General features: G+C 55.5%; 1 protein-coding gene across 1 annotated transcript in view; it reads left to right on the plus strand.

Annotated features, from left to right (window-relative positions):
- Nucleotides 1–19,169, plus strand: part of COL23A1 (collagen type XXIII alpha 1 chain) — a 319,377-nt gene that overhangs the window by 288,255 nt on the left and 11,953 nt on the right. The window contains exons 6-16 of the mRNA XM_074313377.2: nucleotides 5,408–5,434; nucleotides 7,179–7,205; nucleotides 8,534–8,560; nucleotides 12,702–12,818; nucleotides 13,699–13,734; nucleotides 14,183–14,209; nucleotides 14,848–14,874; nucleotides 15,861–15,914; nucleotides 16,470–16,532; nucleotides 16,926–16,970; nucleotides 18,342–18,419. Of these exons, the coding sequence (XP_074169478.1) occupies nucleotides 5,408–5,434; nucleotides 7,179–7,205; nucleotides 8,534–8,560; nucleotides 12,702–12,818; nucleotides 13,699–13,734; nucleotides 14,183–14,209; nucleotides 14,848–14,874; nucleotides 15,861–15,914; nucleotides 16,470–16,532; nucleotides 16,926–16,970; nucleotides 18,342–18,419 (528 nt within the window). The remainder of the gene's footprint in view (nucleotides 1–5,407; nucleotides 5,435–7,178; nucleotides 7,206–8,533; nucleotides 8,561–12,701; nucleotides 12,819–13,698; nucleotides 13,735–14,182; nucleotides 14,210–14,847; nucleotides 14,875–15,860; nucleotides 15,915–16,469; nucleotides 16,533–16,925; nucleotides 16,971–18,341; nucleotides 18,420–19,169) is intronic.

Consider the following 19,169-nt stretch of genomic DNA (forward strand, 5'->3'; position numbering starts at 1 on the left):
GTTGTTTTGCTAAGGCTCAGCTAAGCCCTGAGATGAGGGTCCCAGGAGGCTGGGAACGCTGCCCTTCCTGAGACCACACGCAGGATGACATCTCGGACAAAGCTTGCAGGAAAGAAACCTATTTCACAGGGTGTAACCCAGTGTTTCTCACACTTACTTGACCATGGAATCCCCTTCCCCAGGCCAGCCTGTCAACACTCTGCAGGGCAGTGTTCCATGGGACACCAGTTAGGGAAAGGCAGCATGTGGGGTAGATGTGGGCAGGGCCCTGGACAGGACCATGCCACCATGCCAGCAGGCCCATCTGACTCCAAAGGCAATCTGTCTCCTTCCTCAACCCCATGCCTCCCTGAGACCCCTCTTCAGTGACTCCCAGTGACTCCCCGCAGCCTCTCCAAGGGCTCCTCCAGCCATGGAGGGGCCAAACCAGGTCACATGCTCAGTGCCTGACCGGGGTCAGGGGCTTTGGGCACCAGACCAGGAGGTCTAAACATCATCCTTCGCAGTGAGGCTCCCCAGAGGGGCTCAGGCAGGAGAGGAGTGTGGTCAGATTTGCACTCTAGAAAGTTCCCCGGGGCAGTGGGTGGGAGAGACTACAGCTGTTGGTCAGGGAAGGGTAATGGGGGTGATGCCTGGAATTTCACACATGTGGTGGGCCTTCCTAGAGCCCCGGGTGAGGAGAGCTGACTGTGATGGGCCTTGCAGGGCGAAATACCACATTCCCCTGCAACCTGAAGGCAGGTGGACCCACAGATGTGTACTGTTCAGCCCTGACAGGGCTTTAAAAATAAGAAAGGCAGGGGCTCTGTTCTGCATGCACTTCCTTGAAGGGTCACAGACACTGGTGCCAGCGCTGCCATCTGGAGAGGAGCAGGGAGGACAGAAGGAGGTCTGCGGTGTCCTGTCCCCTCCTGCACAGTGTGCATGTTTCACTCAGTGCATGTAACACCTTTCCGGCAGAACCCACACACACAGGTCAGCAAGGCAGGGAGGCCATCTCCCTGTCACAGATAATGAGGCCCAGGGTCACCAGCTGGCATTTGGTAAAGCCAGAATTTGATCCCAGGTGTGTCAGAATCCAGAGCCTGCCTCCTCCAACTGCTCCTCGTGCCTCCTAGAGCTTGGCCATAGGGTCTTCCTCCAAAAGGACGGGGACCGAGCTCCCTGGCAGATAGGCTGCGTGGATGCTGCTTCTCCCTGGGGAGCCTCCCCAAAGAGGGGCCATTTGAGCTGGGCCTTAAAGAATAGGTAGGAGTTCTCTAGGTGGAGGTGGGACACGGCAGTGGAGGGGAGGCGGGAAAGCACAGCTTGGGTCCAGGAAACAGCCTGATGCATGACAGTACGTGGAGCCTCAAGGGACACAGATGCACCCGTGAGACCACTGGAGCAGCTCTTTCCAAATCCAAGGCTGGCGAGAGCCCGTGGGGACAGCAGAGTTCAGGAGGAAACTGGAGTGAAGCCAGAGCAGGAACAGCCGTGCTAAGGACAGTGGGTGTTACTTTCTCAAAGAGATTGACTGGCTCTCCCAGGGTCACACAGCAAGTGTGTCCATCTGACCCAGCACTTTCTCTGGCAGAAGGTCAGGATGAAAGAGGGTCCAGATAGCTCTGCCCGGGGAGAGTCTGCTCAATGGGGGAAACAGACTCACCAGGAATCCCAGAAGGAAGGCAAGGCCTGTGAGGCTCTGCCCCAAGGTCTCCCAGGATGGCCATCTGTCAACCCCGCTAACTTGGGCTGCAGGAGAGGGAGCACCATATGGAGAGTAGGGCTGATTTCAGCCCCTGGACAATCCACTGGCCCTGCTCCTTCGTCTGCGAGATGGGGCCATGGTGCCTGCCTCCCAGGGCTGCGGTGAGGGCAGGCTCCGTGAGGGACACGGCAGGGCACAGCCAAGTCCAATGTGAGGAACGTGCCCTGGAGAGTCTCCCCCTCTGTGGTCCCCAGGGGCAGGGTGCTCTCTTTGTGTCCTGTTCTGCTCTGTGTCCTACACTTTATCAGGGCACCTTGAACTCATCATGCCATCCAGGCCCTGAAGCCAGTTCCTGTCCCCCGGTACTGGGGACTTAGCTGTGGGGCCCACTGTGCCCTTCCTCCTGGCACAGAAATAGGAAAGAGCCTTGTTTAGTTCTGAGCTGTCCCCTAGTCTCTTTTTTATCTCGGGCTGCATTACGGGGTTTTTTTAACCCATGAGGATGTATAGAGGGGCAAATTTTGCACTGCATTTAGTCTCAGTTCAGCAGATGCACAGGCACACCCAGGGTCTGGGCACAGAGTCTGTGGTGGCAGCCACACTGGGCAAGGAGGCTGGGGGCTCCTGGGCAGGGGAGCTCCAGTGAACAGTGGGACGGAGCAGGGAAGGTTTGAACAGCGTCATGCAAGGACAGACCAGAGGAGAGGGAGGGTGGCTAGACGCCAGGCGAGGCAACGGCAAGGGCTTGAGTGCAGAGTGGACACAGAACTGAAGCACCGTCCAGCTCCAGCCCCAGCTTGTTACTGGCTACGTGGCCTTAGGCAAAGTCGACCCCTTGCTGGGCCTCAGTTTCCTGCTGTGTAAGACAAGATGGCAACACGTCCCTCAGAGGGCTGCTGTGGTGATTAAGGCTGAGTGTGGGACTACAGAGAGCCCCCAGAAGAGCCTCAGGATGGGCTGGGTCCCATGTGTGTTGTGGCAGCTAGAAGGTCAGGCCTGAGGGAGAGGCCCAGGGTAGAGACACCCAGGGGCATGGCCCTGAGGAGGCCTAGCAGGGCCGCAGAGTGGGGGCTGGGGGAAAGGTTAGGCCCAATTTTATCAGACTGCTGAAGGGAGGCGTCATCGGGAATGTGAAGCCAGGGGTCAGAAGAGCCAGGTGCCTCCAAGAGACCAGCCCTCTAGGCCAACTCCTGGTGAACCTCAGATCACAGGGACCGGGATCGCAGCTGTGACTGGGGCTACCAGGAGCCCCCAAGACCTGGACCCCTAAGGCTTTGAAATGGGCCACTACCCCTCTCCTGGGACCCCAGCCGCCCTCAGGCCATCACCCTGACATCTAACCACCCCCCTTCCCCCCCCCCCCCCCACACACACACATAGCAGGGATGTTGGTGGCTGGAAGCACTTATGAGGCCAATTTTCAGAACTGCCCTGGTTTCCTGCCTGGAGCAAGACCCTGACAGGAGCACAGCGAGGGCTGGCCACTCTCACTGCATCTGGCGAATTAGCAGATGAGCTGTCTCCGCTCAGGGCAGTGTGGAAGTGATCCAGGGAAACTGGTCATTTACCACTGGACCCAGCAGGAAAGGTCACCAACTCCCAGGCTGTGCCCAGATCCAAGGAAGGGGAGACCAGCTCTGCAGGGCCAGGAAAGTCTTCCTGGAACAGGGGAACATCCCCAAGGATGAGTCGCTCTCACCAGGTACAGGAGGCAGGAAGGGCATCGCGACAGAGGGAGCAGCTCAAGCAAAGGCATGAAGATGAGAAAGAGGGCAGAGAGCTTGGGGAGACCAGGGGTGCAGGCGACCAAATGGCAGAGGCTGGCCTGCCCACAGAGGACCCCAAGCTGGACAGGGAGGGCAGCCACAGAGTGGCAGCACTGGGGGTGATGGGGCAGACCAGGGGTGGGGGCTGATGCTAAGGCTGAGCTGCCCCTCTGCTCATTAGCTCCTTGCACGCTCCCTCCTCCCCTCCTTTGCTGGGTTGTTCTCTCTGCCCACAGTGGCCCACACACACGCACACACTTGCTATGTCCCAATCCCCAAGTGTTACTTTCTCAAGGTAGCACTCCCTAATCTTTTCCAGTGCCCCCCAGAGCTGACCATGCCCTCTCTGCTTGGAACTGGCAGAACCCCTGCCCACCGCTCACTCTCCACACTGTATTGTGCACATTTGCATATGGTTCACCTTTCCTCGGTTTGACTAGGGGCACACTGGTCATCACATGCTCCATGCCAGGTCGCATCCAAGCAATGGGGACGTGGGGATCAGACCCTTTCCTGAATCAACTGGAGGACCCATGTAGGCCACACGTTGACAATACATTTATCACATGGTACAATTAGAATATGTGCTTGGCACAAGGACAGACAGCCTGACTGGGAAGTGGAGAAGCCTAGGGGGCTTCATGGAAAAGGAGGTAACTGAGCTGAAGATGATGCACAGAGGCGGGCGATGTGTGCAAAGGCTCTGGAGAGTGGAGCTGCCTAGAACATTTGGTGAAGTAGGTGGGGGGATGAGGGGACAGTGGCAGGAGGAGGACGGGTCCAGCAGAGAGCAGATGGACCAGGTCTGCAACACTACCTCTCCTCGTTGGATTCCTCTACACCCCACACAGAGGCTTTGTTAGTTGGGTGGAGGGGGCGCAGTGAGGCCACTGTACTGTGGTCACTGTCCGCCTGCAGTCAGCACAGAGCTCCTAGGGCCCCTGAGATGCCCCGGTTCTCAGGACCCACCCTTGTGTTTTTCGGCTTCCTTCAGCCTTGACATTTGCCTGCAAAGGCCACAGCAATGCAGGGAGTTGAAAGAGCCTTCAGGGTGCTTCAGTTATATCTCAGGCCACTTGGGCTGCTGTGACAAAGTACCACAGACTGGGTGGCTTATAAACCACAGAAATTTATTTCTCATAGTTCTGGAGTCTGGCAGTTTCTGGTGGGGCCTCTTCCAGGTTGCAGACAGCCTACTTTTCCTTGTGTCCTCACGTGGCAGAAGGGAGCTCCCTGGGGCCCCTTTATAAGGGCACTAAATCCCATTCATGGGGCCCCACCCTCATGTCCTCATCACCTCCCGAAGGCCCCACCTCCTAATACAAAACCTTGGGGGTTAGAGCTCAACATAGGAATTTGGGTGGGGGACACAAACATTCAGTCCATAGGAAATTACAAGTGACAGAAATTCAATTCAAGCTGGCTTGAGGGGGGAAAATGTACTCGCGGGCAGAGAGTGCAGGGTGGTCTCAGCTTCAGGCCCTCCGCCCTTTCTCTCTGTTTCTCAGCTCTGCTTTCCTCCCTTTTACCTTGTTCTCAAGCCACATGCTGCCCCAGGAGCTCCAGGCTTATCCCCATTTCCCGGAAGCACCACCATTCAAAGTCCCAGGCATGACACTCATTCCTGAACCAACCACCCCAGCTGAGGGGATGCAGTCACACGCCCAAGCCCCATGGGTGTAGATGGGAGTGTTTTGGGAGAAGAAACGGAGCTCTGTTGTCGGAGGAGGGGATTCTGGGCAGCAAATAACACCCAGATGCCCCCACCCTGAATTTGCATGAAATAAACCCAGGCCACAGGCTCAGGACAGGCTTTGTTTCTTGTCACTCAGCAGTGTCTCTAGGTCATAACACACAGAGGAAATGCCTTTGCCGTGTGTAATCTCTCTCTCTCTCTCTCTCTCTCTCTCTCTCTCTCTCTCTCTCTCTCTCTCTCTCTCTCGTTTTCCAGGGACCACTGGGTCTGGATGGCAAGCCCGTAAGTGATGACAGGGCAGTTCTAAGTGGTCTGGGGATGGGGATGCCACTGTGGGGTTGGGTGTGACCATGGGACCCCGAAGGGAAGGGGCCACTGAGAACCCGACTCAGCTCAAAGAGAAGCCGTTTGGGCATCAGACTTGAGTTCAAATCCAGTTCCATGACCTACTGACTGTGCAAGCTTAGAGAGGCCTCTTCACTTCTCAAACCTGAGGCTTCTCATCTGTCAAAGAGGCATATTAGCCCTCCCCCCAGTGATGCTGGGGATGTGGAGAGCTGTGGGCACCACTGTCCCTGGCTTCTAGTCAGTCCCCAAAATGTGCAAGCGCCTCCCAGCAGACCCCAGGCACAGAGCATCTCCCATACAGTCTCAGTACTTCTGTGGTGGGCATCGGGCAGAGGAGTTCTCAACATCTGGGCCAGGAGCCTGTGATCCATGGGCATCCTCAGCAGAATAAGATGCCCAAGGAGATGGCATCATTAAATAAATAATTGGATGGAGATGGATGGTTGGGAGGGAGGGAGGGAGGGAGAAAGGAAGGGAGGGAGGGAGGGAGGGAGGGAGGGAGGGAGGGAGGGAGGGAGGGAGGGAGGGAGGGGAAAGACAGGTGAGTGGATAGATGGGCAGGTGGATGATGGATGGGTAGGCGGATGAAAGGAAGAACAAATGGACTGATGGATGGATGCCTGATGGATAGATGAATGGAAGGAAGGAGGGATGGCTAGCTGAGTGGCTAGATGAATAGATCAATAGTTAGACAGATGGATAGACCAATGGATTGATGAATGGTTGGACAGATGGATGGACTGATGAATGGATAGATAGACGAATGGATTTATGAACAGATGGATGGGCAGATGGATGAAGGAAGAAAGGATGGATAGAAGGACAGTCAAGTGAGGTAATGAATCAATAACTATACAAATAGTTGGATGCATTGAAGAGTAAGTGAATTAGTGGGTGGAGAAAGGCATGATGGTTGAGCAGATAAGTAAGTGAAGAAATTAATGAGCTAACAAATGAAGAGTTGAAAGATGGTGTGTGTATTACTAACGAATGGAGGAAATAACTGAATACCTAGATGGATGAGCTGTTGAATGAATGAACAAGCAAATCCATTACTAGGCTGAAGGGATGATGGATGGTTTGGAGAGGGATGGAGGCCAGTGAGTAGGTCAGTCCCTGACCAAGAGTGGCGGCCACAGTCTGGCTGACCCCAGCCTGGCCCCCATCCCAGGGACTCTGAGGCCCTTGTGGCTGGACCTTCTTTCCTAGAAAGCCTGATAACTTGGCAGGACTGAAAGAGAAACATTTCCCTGCAACCAGGGAGTGATGGCAGCCACCATGGCCTGCGTGGAGCCACCCAGACTCCATGAGCAGTGGCCTCCTCACCGGCACCCAGGCACAGCGGGTGCTGAACACGGAGGTCTCTGCTCTCTGGGGGTGGGGGGTGACTAGCACATGTGCCCCTGTCCAGAGAGAATGCCAGTCACCCCCTCCCAATATCTCCCCCCACCCCCATCTCCCACACGTGTCCCTCATGCTGACGACTGGGGTGTGGCACTTCTTTGGGGCCAGCACAAGTAGCCTTGTTAAAGACTGACAGGCTTGTGTGTTCTTCCACTCGGCTGCCCACAGCTCTGCTCAGCCTCATGGGCCCTTCTGCCCTCAAAGCCTTAGGGAAGTGGAAAGGGGGCAGCCTAATCCTGCTCACTCACTCCTGTTCTTTTTCCATCTTCTCCAGGGACTTCCAGGCTCCAAGGGGGAAAAAGTAAGTGATGCTGGAGGCTGTCCAGATGCAGTAGGCTGAGGAAGGATGCCAACAGCTGCCTCCAAACATCAGTTCCAAAGTGTGACTTTGGGGACGTCACATCCCCTCCAAGAGCCTTGGTTACCTCATCTGTAAAGTGGGGCAAGTAGTGCCCTTCCCCTAAAATGGTTACAAGTTAAAGTGCCCAGAGGGTTGAATTTGAGTTCTCCTGGCAGCGGAGTGTAATGAACTCAAAGCAGTCTGCCCAGAACGACAGTTCCCAAAGTAGTTTATCATGAAAAGGGGGCGGGGGTGCCAGGAGAGCCTAAAGGATTGAACACTGACTGTTGATGGCATTTTTTGTGGGGATGACACCTCTGCCAGGAAAACAGATGGTGGAGAGCTACCCCTGGGACCCTCACAGTCCCTTGTGACAAGGACTCTCCTGGCATTTGGTACTAAACGTCACAGCTACAGTCCTGGAGGGCTGGGACCTCCGAGTGCCTCCAAGGGAAGCAGGAGAGAGGGGAGATGCGTGGTTCCCATGGTGGGATTAGGGGAGGGAGGGACCAGGGCAGACCTAGGTGTAGCGGGACAGATGGGGCACTTCCAGGAAAGAGCTGGGCCACACACCTCCTATCCCGCTGGGGATCACTTAGTAAAGGGCAGCCAGTGTCCCAGTCCACCATCAGGGCTGAGCAAGGCACATATTCTGCTGCTCAGAGCCTTGGGTCTGCATCCCAAAGGGCCTCAGTTTCTCCATCCGTAAATGGAAACCAACCTCACAGAGCCCTGGGGAAGACTGCCCGAGATGATGGTCTGTGTTCTTTGCAGAAGATGAGAGCCTCATGTAGCTGACAGGTGTGGTGATTGCCTTCCTGCTGGTTCTGGCTGATGCCATCGAGTCGCAGAAATTATAAAAGGCAGGGGCTTTGAAACCAAAAAGAAATCAGTGTCTTGGTGTCTATCACTGCATAGCATACTGCCTCCAAACTTGGTGACTTAAAACAATTAATCAACTAATGGTCATCCCTCACTGTCCTGCGGTTTGGGGATTCTAAGAGGGCAGAGTAGGGGCAGCTTGTCTCCGCTCCATCGTCTCTGGAGCTGGTGATGGGTAACAGACCACCAGTTCCAAGGCCTGAATCTGCTAGCTGTGTGACCTTGGGCAGATTACTCAGCCTCTCTGTGCCTCTATTTCCTCATTGGAATAATAGAGCCTACACGTGATTTTTGGTAGAATGAAATGAAACCATGTATGTGAAGCTCTGAGCACACAGTAAATGCTCAATATATGTGAAGAGGTAATAAAAGCAGTGGTAACATACCTCCCTGTTTTTTGTTCCTAGGGTGCACCAGGAGACTTTGGCCCCCGGGTAAGAACTGTGCAAGGCCCCCTCACCCACCTATATGGTTTGTTTTATATTATAATAAGGCGTGTCCCTATAGCTTATCACGGAAGGTGAGTGAGGAGCCCCTCCTCCCGCGCACAGTGTATCCCATGAGTGGTTTCACTTAGATGCCTGCTGCTGGATAGAAGTCCCAGGCACCTTGGTCTGGCACAGACTGGGCATCTATAGCACACGTGTCACTATGGATGGAGGACAGTGGGCCTGGCACTGGTCCAAGACCAGAGACTGACCTTCCTGAGGGCAGCCGGCACCCCAGGAAGAGGGAAGGCTGTTGGGTCAGCAGCCGTGAGCCCAAGCTCAGCTCTGCCACTTACCAGCCAAGGGACCTTGAGTGATTCAATTTCCCCTCTGAGACTCAGTTTCTCCAACTGTGAGTGGTGGTGACAGCCCCTACCCCAAGTCTCTGTGCTGAAGATTCATTGTAATCATAAAATTGGGCACTCAGTATCCCACATGGGAACAGTAGATGGGACCCTCAGCCGGCCCACCCCAGCCCTTGGTGCTCTCTGGTCACTGGGACTCAGAAGTGCCTCATGCCAACCAGGGCCCTCTCAGCAGAAGCTGAAGCAGAGTGGAGACCCCAGGTGGGATGGGCCCCACAAAAGCGGGTCTTGGCAAAGGGTCACTTAAGTGGCCTGGGCAGGCAGCAGCAGCAACCTGACTGCAGAGACTGAGAGGTGGGCATGAGCTGCCCAGAGAAAGGCAGGAGAGTGGTATACTTCCGGTTGTTTTTAAGAAGGTAGTGGGGTGGAAACTGTAGCCAGCAGGCCAGTCACCCACAGCAAGCATCTGCCCAGGCTAGAGGCGGGAGTGTAAGGAAGGGCAAGAGAGAGGAGGGCACTGTATGCAGGGGAATGAAAGGAAAAGGGGGGCTGCGTGCAGAGAGTGTGGGCTGGGCTTTGCAGTCAGACTGGGTTAGGTGCTGGTCCCAGCTCTGCAACCACGTAACTCTGAGCCTGATTTGTGAAATGAGGCCAGCTGGGCCCTCATCATGGGTGGTCGTGAGCCCTGCGTGGGGAGGGGAGCAGGAGAAAGGGGGTGGCCAGGCTGAGTTCCCCTGCTGCCAAGACACAGCTGTTCTGTGCTGAGACTTTGACAGAAGGGCGAGGGCAGGGCCACATACAGCTGGTGAGACGTCCCTGAAGTCAAAGAAAGGGCACCCTTGAGTTTGGTCTTGAGTTGGTGGCTGCTGAGAAAAACTCCTGCCTGCTTCCCGATGGATGTGGAAGCTGATCTTCACAACAGGCAGATGCACTCCTCAGCAGACTAGAATTCCCCCACTGGGTGTCACGGAGGAGCAGATCCCTCCCCAAGCCCCGCCCCTCTTCATGGGTAGACTCCCTGTTGTCCCAATGGTCTAGCCCCCTGTGAAACAACCTCCACCCCCAAGAGTGGCTCAAACAACGTGTCACTATCGCTCATGACCCCCTGGGTTGGCTGTGCCTCTCCTGTTGCAGGCAGAGGCAGTGGGGCTTAGTCTGAGGTGATGGCACCCTCTGGGAACTCAGCTGGAGAGGACCTCTGTGTGGCTGGGACTTCTCCCAGCATGGCGGTGGGCATCCCAGCGGGGACTCCAGGAACAGCATTCCAAGGGGCAGGAAGCCAGGACTGCCAGGCCCATTGAGAGCGATATCTGGAATATATCACTGCATTCTATTGGTCACATCTGTCACAGGGCCCACCCAGGGTCAAGGGGGGTGTGGGAGAAATAGACCCCAGCTCTTGATGGGGAGTGGCAAGGCCACACTGCAGAGGCACCTCCCATGTGGGCATGAGCATAGCATAGCAGCCATCTTCAGAGAACGTGGTCTGCCGCTCCCAGTCACTATACTGCCGTCCACTGGGCTGGGGTGAGTGGTTTTACCTCCAGAAATAGCCTTGTGGTTTTCTACATCACCTCCTGCCATTCTGACTACACAACCTGTTTGCTGTAGATGGTTTTCCCACGGCTCAATCCGGGCTTGATAAGTAGAGACCATCTTTTGTTCAATCACCGTGTCCTCAAGGTAGACTGGCGAGTGGCATGTCCAAGGCTGATGGTTGGTGTGTTCCCCTCAACTCACCAGAATTTCCAGGGTTAGACCTCAGCCATCCGACCCCTGCAGGAGGAGGAAGCAGCTGGCCGGCCTCATTTCCTGAGTAATGCCGGGGAAGAACCTAAGAACCTCTCCTAGGACCTGCTCAAGTGTCTAAACCCATTTTCTGCCTTGATAAGTGGAGTCCAAGCCAGTGGTTCCCAGCCTGGTCCCCTGGGCTGTGAAAAGAGCAACCGAGGACAGGGTACCTTCAAAGTCTTCCTGATTCGGCATAAAACGAAACAGGAATTACTCACCAACTTCAGCACCCAGGGTCGGGTGACCTAACCAAACTCAGTTTCCTTTACTTTGGGCTGGAGTTCTATCCTTTTTGTCAGAACCTGGCCATGTCAGACTGGTAAGATCTGCACTGAGAGCTTCCGTTAAGTTTTCCACTGGGAAAACTAATGAGCTAGGTCTTAGGAGCAGTTGGCTAGAGAGGTGAGCTCTTTCACATCAGGGGGCCCATAGATGAACCAAGTCTAAAGGAGACTGCGTGCCAGAGGAGGCACTGCCTTTCCTAGCTCTGTAACTGCGTAAATGATTACCCTCTCTGACCTCGGTCACTCCTTCTGTAAAATAGGACACGAGCAGTGCCCTGGCCAGGTGGTGACAGGATTGGGTGAGATAACCCCCAGAACGTCCTGGCTCCCCAGCGCTGGGCACACAACAAGCTGCTCCAGGTTACAGGAAGGTTGGGCGCTGCAGGCACTGTGACCTTGACCCCAAACTCATTCCCAAATGGCATGCCCGATTCCTGTGCCCTGTGCCGGTGCTGGGTGGACACTGCTGGGGCAGCAGGAAGTGCTTGTGGCACTGTGGTCTTTCCTCCTTGCAGGTGGGGCCTTGAAGTGAGGGGCTGGCTGCCTGAGGTCTGACCCAGTACTAACATTAGCCTGAGATTTGGGGTGGGGGGAGGTGCTGCATGAGAGAGACTATGTGGCCCTCTGTCGCCCTTTTGTGGTGTGTGTGTGTGTGTGTGTGTGTGTGTGTGTGTGTGTGTGTGTGATTGTAGATTCTCACGCAGTTATAATAAATAATACCCCATGTACCCGTCATCCAGTTTCCCCAGTGGTGACATTTTACAGCACTGTAGTACAATCTCCTAACCAGGAAATTGATACAACGTACCAACCTTATTCAGACTTTACCCATTTTACTCATTTGTGTGTCTGTTTAGTTCTATGTACTTTTATTGTCCTCATAGATTCGTGCAACTACCATATAAGATCCCTCATGCTACCCTTTTATAGCTATAGTCATCTCCCTCCCAGCCCACCCCCGAAACCTTGGCAACCACCAATCTCTGCTCCCTCTCTATAATTTTACCATTTCAAGAATGTTACATAGATGCAATCACACAGTATGTGACCTTTTGAGATTGGCTTTTTTCCTCAGCATTACTCCCATGAGATTGATCCAAGTGGCTTCCTTTCAGTACTTTGTTCCTGTTTGTTTACTGCGGAACATTGTTCCATGGTGGATGTACCCAGTTGGTTAACCATTCGCCATTGGAGGACATTTGGGTTGTTTCCAGTTTGGGGTTCTTAAAAATAAGGCTGCTATGAACATTCATGTACAGGTTTTTGTGCGAACATAAGTCTTCATTTCTCTGGAGCAAATGCCCAAGAGTGCACCTCCATCACTTAGGGAAGGAGGAGTTGACCATCCAGGCAGGTCTTTGAGGAGGCATGAGTCCCCTTTCAGAGGAAGGGGGCTGGTTGGGCACACGTGCTTCCTCCCACACTCAGTGTACGTCACCTCTCACCTAAACACTATAGGTGGGGAGATGGTACATTCTTTGGAGTGTAAAAGTCCTGTTGGCCTCTTATGCCTAGGTATAAGGACCTGTCCCTTTGTGTGGCCACCAACAAGTCACAAGAGGCCCAATGACAAAGCCCTTTCCCCTGAGCCTGCCAAGGGCTGGGGAAGGGGAAGGCATTGGGCTGCCTATCTAAGGGGCCTTCTCTCTAAAGGGTGGAACTCCTTCCCCTCACCCTCAGAGTCATGTCAGACCCCATCTCTTTCAGGGAGACCAAGGGCAAGATGGAGTGGCTGGGCCTCCAGGACCCCCTGGACCCCCTGGGGCCCGGGGCCCTCCTGGCGACACTGGGAAAGATGGCCCCAGGGGAGCACCAGGCCCAGCGGTAAGAGGGCATGAAGCTGGACCACTCAGGATCTGGTCCTGTACCTATCAAAACCCCAAACCCTGAACCCCAACCCCAGCCCTATCCCCAGTCCAGACCCAGACCTAACCCCAACCCAGACCCTTACCTTAGTGAGACCTTAAACCTAACACTAACTGGGTCCCTGGCTCCAATTAGACCTTGACCCCAAATTCATTCCCAAATCCTCATCCAGACCCCAATGAGACTATTATCCAAACCCTAATGCTCACCCCTACAGGTTCTGACCCTGACTCCAAACCCACATTTTACCCCTACACTCTAATCCCAAATAGAACTATAGACCCTAACTCTGACCTTGGTTGCAATCTCAGTCTAGTTCTAACCCTGACCCTGACCCCCATATGAACTCTTTCTCTGCAGATCTTTACCAACCTGATTCTCTCTCTCTCTCTCTCTCTCTCTCTCTCTCTCTCTCTCTCTCTCTCTCTCTCTCTCTCTCTCTCCCCCTACTCCCCCCAGTACTAACTAGTTAGCCTCAGTCATCTCAGTCATCCTCCTCCCATGGTTCTAACCAAACCCTGGAGACTAGGCCTCATCTCTCTCCCTAACCCTGAGACTCCAACCTGTTCTTCACTTCCACCAAACTGCCACCAGGGTCCCCTCTCAGAGCAGCTACTCAATTGGTTCATCCATTCCGTGTCTCATTGGGCACATAACTCCCTGAGCCTCAACTTTCTCATCTGTGAAGTAGGGATAATGACATCCACTTTTCAGGGTTTGGTGAGGATGAAATAAGTGAATGTGCTCAGAGCCCAGCCCAGGGCTGGGCAAGCGCTGTGGTCTCAGCTAACTGTGGGGTCCCTGCATCCCCTCATCTCTCTCCTCTATGTGTTCTCAGGGTCCCCAAGGAGAGGCTGGACAAGACGGCGAGATGGTCAGTACCCAGAGCATTTCAGAGGCTTGGGCTGGCAGGACCATGGTTCCAGGCCCGGAAGCCTCTCTCCCGCACACACACACCCAGGGTCATGCTGTGTGCACCCAATGACAAAGCCCTTTCCCCTGAGTGCACCCGGGTTGTACATGTGTGCACACCCAAGCTCTTCCCCCCGCCAGCAGTGGGAAGGGACAGGACAGGTCCTCAGTCCCAGCAGAATTCTCACAACCCCGCACCCCTGGGAGGAAGCCTGTAGTCCACTTGTCACTGCTGGTATCTGATGAGACGCTGTCTAAGACGTGAGGAGTCAGGCCTGGAACAGGCCAGTTCCAGCGCCAGCCCTGCCTCCTCCTCCCTGGCACTTGGTGTTGCCCTTTATAAATTGTGGATGATAAGGACAGACAGGAGCAGCCGCCAGTATCACTTTTAACACCTTCTCTTGTTCCAGGGCCCGAAGGGACCCCCAGGGCCCAAGGTGAGTGCTCCTCACACCCTGTCCCACCCCCCTTGAAGCCCAGGCAGCAGGGTTAAGAGATCAAGTTATGTGACTTGGGCAAGTTACTTCATCTCTCTGGGCCTCAGTTTACTCACTGGTTATATGTGGACATGACAAACATTTCCTATCTTACCTTCACATCAAGTTGTGAGGATCGAATAATAAAACACATGAGCTTTTAAAGCCCTCTGCAGGTGTCAGCTCTTTTTTCCTGCCTTGAGCAGTGCCTGCTGGGATGGGAAGGCAGGCTCTGGTCCTCCCTGAAGGAGCCAGAGCCCCCAGGCTGAGCAGGAGGAAAGGGTGGGAAAGGAGCTCCATTTAGTGAGCACCTGCTGCGAGCCAGGGGCTTTCGGTACATCCTGTCCAATCTCGCAGTAATCCTCTGAGACTGGGGGTATCACATCCCCGCTTTCAAGAGCAGTGACTTGCCCAGGTTCATTCAGCTTGGGAGGGACTAGGTTGGGAGTGGAGTCCAAGCCCCACCACCCATGTGCTGCCCTCTGAGGGGGTGGAGTCTCCGGGTTGTGCTGGGCAGGGTCATGGGGTTACCTCTCCAGAGGAGCCGCCAGCTCCGATGACGGTGACCTTTCTCTTGCACCCCCACTATCTCCCCTCAGGGTGAGCCCGGTGTTCCTGGAAAGAAGGTGAGGGGAGCTGTGGATGGGCTTCTTGGTGGGGTGTAGGAAGTGGCTGGAGAAAGGAGTAGAGGCTGGGCATGGGGCAAGATGGGGGCCAGCCCCAGGGAAGGCTCCCTCCTGCTCAGCAGACCCGAGTCCTCACTGCAGGTACCATCTCTGAAGCCACGATCTCATTCATTCATTCACTCATTTCACTCGTTCTTTCCCTTCCTCAAATACATTAAATTTGTTCTCACTTCAGGGCCTAGAACAGTGGTTCTTAAAGTGTGGTCCCAGGACAAGCGTGTCAGCATCACTGGGGGCTTATTAGACAAGCACATTCGGAGCCCACCCCAGACCCACAAATCAGACGCTGGGGGTGGGCCGCACTGTGTCCAAGCAGCCCTGGGCGCTACTGGCCTGAGCTCGAATCTGGGAACCACTGACCCAGAGTGATCTTCCCCCACCTCTTCCCACAGCCCAGCCTCCTCCTCCTCCTCCTGCAGGTCTCAGCAAAGCTGTCCCCTCCCCTCAGAGACAGCCCCTCAGGCTGTCCCCGGCCACCTGCTAAAGCACGCCCTCCCCAAGTCCCTCTCCATGCTGCCATCCTGCCATCCTCTTATGTTCTTTTCATCTTGGCACTTTACTTTCTGGCAGGCTGCTGTGCATTTATATAGATATTTCTTTGCCCTTGGCCTCCTCTGACCCACTGAGCAGGGACTTCGTCTGCCTGGCACACAGAGGGTGCTCACAGCATAATTGTTGAGTGAAGGATGAATTCCCTCTCCTTTACCTGCCCATCCATTCCTTCTGCACACACCTGCTGGGCTGGCCCTGGGCTGCTGGGGGCAGGGGACAGCAGGTGAGGGGAAGAGGGAGGAGCTGCCCAGTGCTGGTGCCAGGAGTGGACAGGTGTGCTGGGGAGTGCAGAAGGGGGTGGCCAACTGACCACCTGAGGACCTAGCCAGTGTGTCCACATCTGAGGGCTGCAGCCTCCCCTGCTCTCTCCTCAGGGGGATGATGGAACCCCAAGCCAGCCAGGATTTCCTGGACCCCCAGGGCCCAAGGTAGGTACTTGTGCCTCCTCTGGAGCTCCCCCTGCCTCCCACCTTCTGACATTCCGTCAGCCTGCTAAGCCCCTCCTGGCCCCTCCGCGTCACAGAGGCAGGAGCTAACAACACCCAGCGCAGGCCAGGACAAGGCAGCAGGAAGGCCCTGTGTCCCACTTGTCAACGGGGCTGGCATCTCTCCCCGGCCATTTGTCTCCCCTCACACCCGCGAGTCCTCTGGTTCCCATCTTAGGGGGCCCTACTCTCTGCCCTGTCTCCAAGCCATGAATTGGATATCATCCTGGTTCCCCCAGCCCTTCAAGACAGCCACTAAATCCTGGTCAGCCTGTCTCCAAACTCTCTTGAGTTCCTGAGCTGCTCCCACTGTGCACCAAGACCCAGCCCAGAAGGTGGCTGTGGCCCTAAGCCCCCGGGGCCGGGGAGAGCCCTGCAGGCCATCCTCTGTGGGTGGGCTCAGCCACATTCCCCTGGAACTAGTCTAGAAGCCAGCAGACGCAGGAAGCCCCGAACCTGCCCCACTGCTTGCTCTTACAGTAACGACCTCTGTTGCAGGGCGAACCCGGGAGCATGGGGCCTCAGGGAGAGACCGGCATGGATGGTGGCCCAGGGCCAAAGGTGACCTTACAGCACGCTGCTCAGCTTCCACAGGCCCGTTCAGAACAGTCATATGATTTCTCCTCCAATTTGCCCTTTTAAGTTGGGAGTCCCTGGAGGGCCTGGACCCTCAAATCTCCTTCGACTGACAATGAGAGGCTGGCCTGGGGGCGGGAGGCAGTAGGTCTAGGTGAGTGACGAGGCTAAGTTACCATGCAGCCTTGGGCTCCTGGGCCTCGGTGGCCCATCTCTACTCAACGCGGAGTCAGAGGAGGGTCCCTCCAGGAGCCCTGTTACTGGGGTGCCAGTCGCATACATGAGGCCCTGCACCCTTTCGGAAAGAGGGGCTAGAGGGGGTGGGGGGACCTTTGGCTCAGCCAAGCACACCTGGCTGCAACCATGTGGTCTCCACAGGGGGAGCCTGGCCAGCAAGGTGCCGACGGAGCAGCAGGGCCACGGGTAAGCTGTGTCCCTTCCGGCTACCCCAGTGGGATCCAGGGTTGGTTCCTTCAGAAACCTCTGTCCCCCCAGAAACCCCAGAGGAGCAGAGGGGCTCCAGACACTGGGAGTCTTTTTTTTTATAATTCATTAGTGTTTACTTCATTTTTAATCTCACAGTACATGCTTTTGGTAAAACGTTCAAATATGGGTTTGTGCAAACAAGAGCCCCACCTCCCCTCTCTCCCCAGTTCAATGCCTGCCCTCCAAGACTCTTCCTGGCACATTCAACCATAGACCCTCGATTTGTCACATATGGCATTATGCTACCCCTGTTGGGGGCTTCTGCCCTTGCCCCCGGCCCCATGTCGAGGTTTGTCCCTGTCCCTGGGAGCACAGCCACCACAGCTGGCCCCAAGGTCCCAGATCTTCTGTAACCAGGCCCTATCAACACACATTCAGGCTGACCCTGCTCTCTGCTCTGTGGCCTCGAACAATCCCGGAGGCCAGTTTCCTCCTTCAGAAACCGGGTCTCAGCCCGCAGCCTGGATTGCAGGTGGCCTGGGATTGGATTAAGCACTGAGTGTCAGAATTCAGTGTAAACTGTACAATTCCGTGTGGGCCAGGACCGTGGAGGCAGCCAGCAAGGAGGGCCCGGCTTGGGTCTGTCTGCCCTGGGCAAGGGGCTGGCCATAGGCCTGAACCAAAGTGCTCACAGCCCCTCACCGTTCTCCCGGCAGAGAGGTGCCCAGGTGGGGATGGGAGGGCCGCGGCCGGCCGTAGTGCGCACGCCTGTGTAGACGGGTGCACGTGTGGACACACAGCGGCCACATGCTTGGGGGGGAGGGTGTTCCTACCATGAACGAGTGGGCCTCTCAGCGTGGTGTGTGTATCCTCCACCAGAGGTTGGGAAACAGAGGCACAGGCCTACAGTGTCTTAGAGGGGTTTGGGTGACTTTGTTTGTGTTTGTATGTTTGCCAATATTTAAAAATAGGAAGAATGTCATATCATAATTAGGCTTTACACGTTCCCTCAAGAATTCCGGCATGGGGCCTCATTAGGCCTCAGTTTCCACATGAAAGCCAATCACGGCCACCACCAGACCAGGTGGGGCTCGTTCCTCACCTGGCCCCAAGGCTCCCTTCCCTCTGTGGGCCCCCTGCCTGGACCCTGCAGCGTTTTGTCATTGAGCCTGGGTGCCGAGTGAATGCCAGGGGCCCAGACATGAGGACCAGATGTGCTAGGGTCCTGCTGGGTTACAGCTGAGCCAGTGTGCGGATTGGACCTGCGGTTGGCTCCGTCACTGGGTTCCGGGTGAGATGCAGAGACGTTTAGCACTTCCCCCACCAACATAACCCCTCTCTGAAACCTTCCTCTTCTTCCTGCCTCAGGGTCCCCCGGGCCTCAAGGGTGAACAGGGAGACACGGTGGTGATTGACTACGATGGCAGGATCTTGGATGCCCTGAAGGTAACATCCCTGTGCCCTTGCTGTGTGTTTCTTGAGGGAATAACCACTTACTTTGTGTATTAATCCCACACTTTTTTACACAAGGGACCAGGGACAGCTTAGCACAAAGACCCAAGTCCACCAGGTACTGTGTTGAGACCAAACACGATGCTGAGACAGCTGCTTTGTATGTGGCTCCTGTGACCCCAAGCCTCCCAGAGGCCAAAGCAAAAAGGGGAGCTTCCCTTCGGGGCAGAAGGCAGAGCATTTCCTGGTGTCCAGTCCCAGCAGGGCCCCTGGGACCTTCCCAGAGGATGCAGGCTGGAATGCTAGGTCTTCTAGTGACCATTGGGGGAGGATGAGAGTGGCAAGGCCCACCCGAGCACCTTGGGAGGTGTGTAACCTCTGAGCCCTGCCCGGGGCCTGGCGGACTTGGGGCCCATCACCAGTGGAGAGAGAGGTTGGGTGCCAGAAAAGGGAGCTAGGGTGGGGGAGAGGCGGTCATCAGAGACCAGAGGGCCTCAGAACCTGACCCCACCTGAGCTTCAATCCCAGTTATTTCCCACAGGCCTCACGGAAGTACAAGCTAATGGCCACTGGCCCACCCCTGCATGGTGTGGTGTGGTGTGACACGGCCCATGCACGTGCATGGTGTATCCCAGGCCAGCTAGGAGCCACATGGGAGAAGCTCTATGGGTGCAGAGGCAGGAAGTAAATTTTGAGTGCCGGACTGGGATGATGCCTCCACTGGATGGGCAGCGGGCAGCCGTA

Source organism: Rhinolophus sinicus, chromosome 5 (assembly GCF_057876585.1).
Source record: "Rhinolophus sinicus isolate RSI-liver-muscle chromosome 5, RSI-T2T, whole genome shotgun sequence".
Classification (NCBI taxonomy): Eukaryota; Metazoa; Chordata; class Mammalia; order Chiroptera; family Rhinolophidae; genus Rhinolophus; species Rhinolophus sinicus.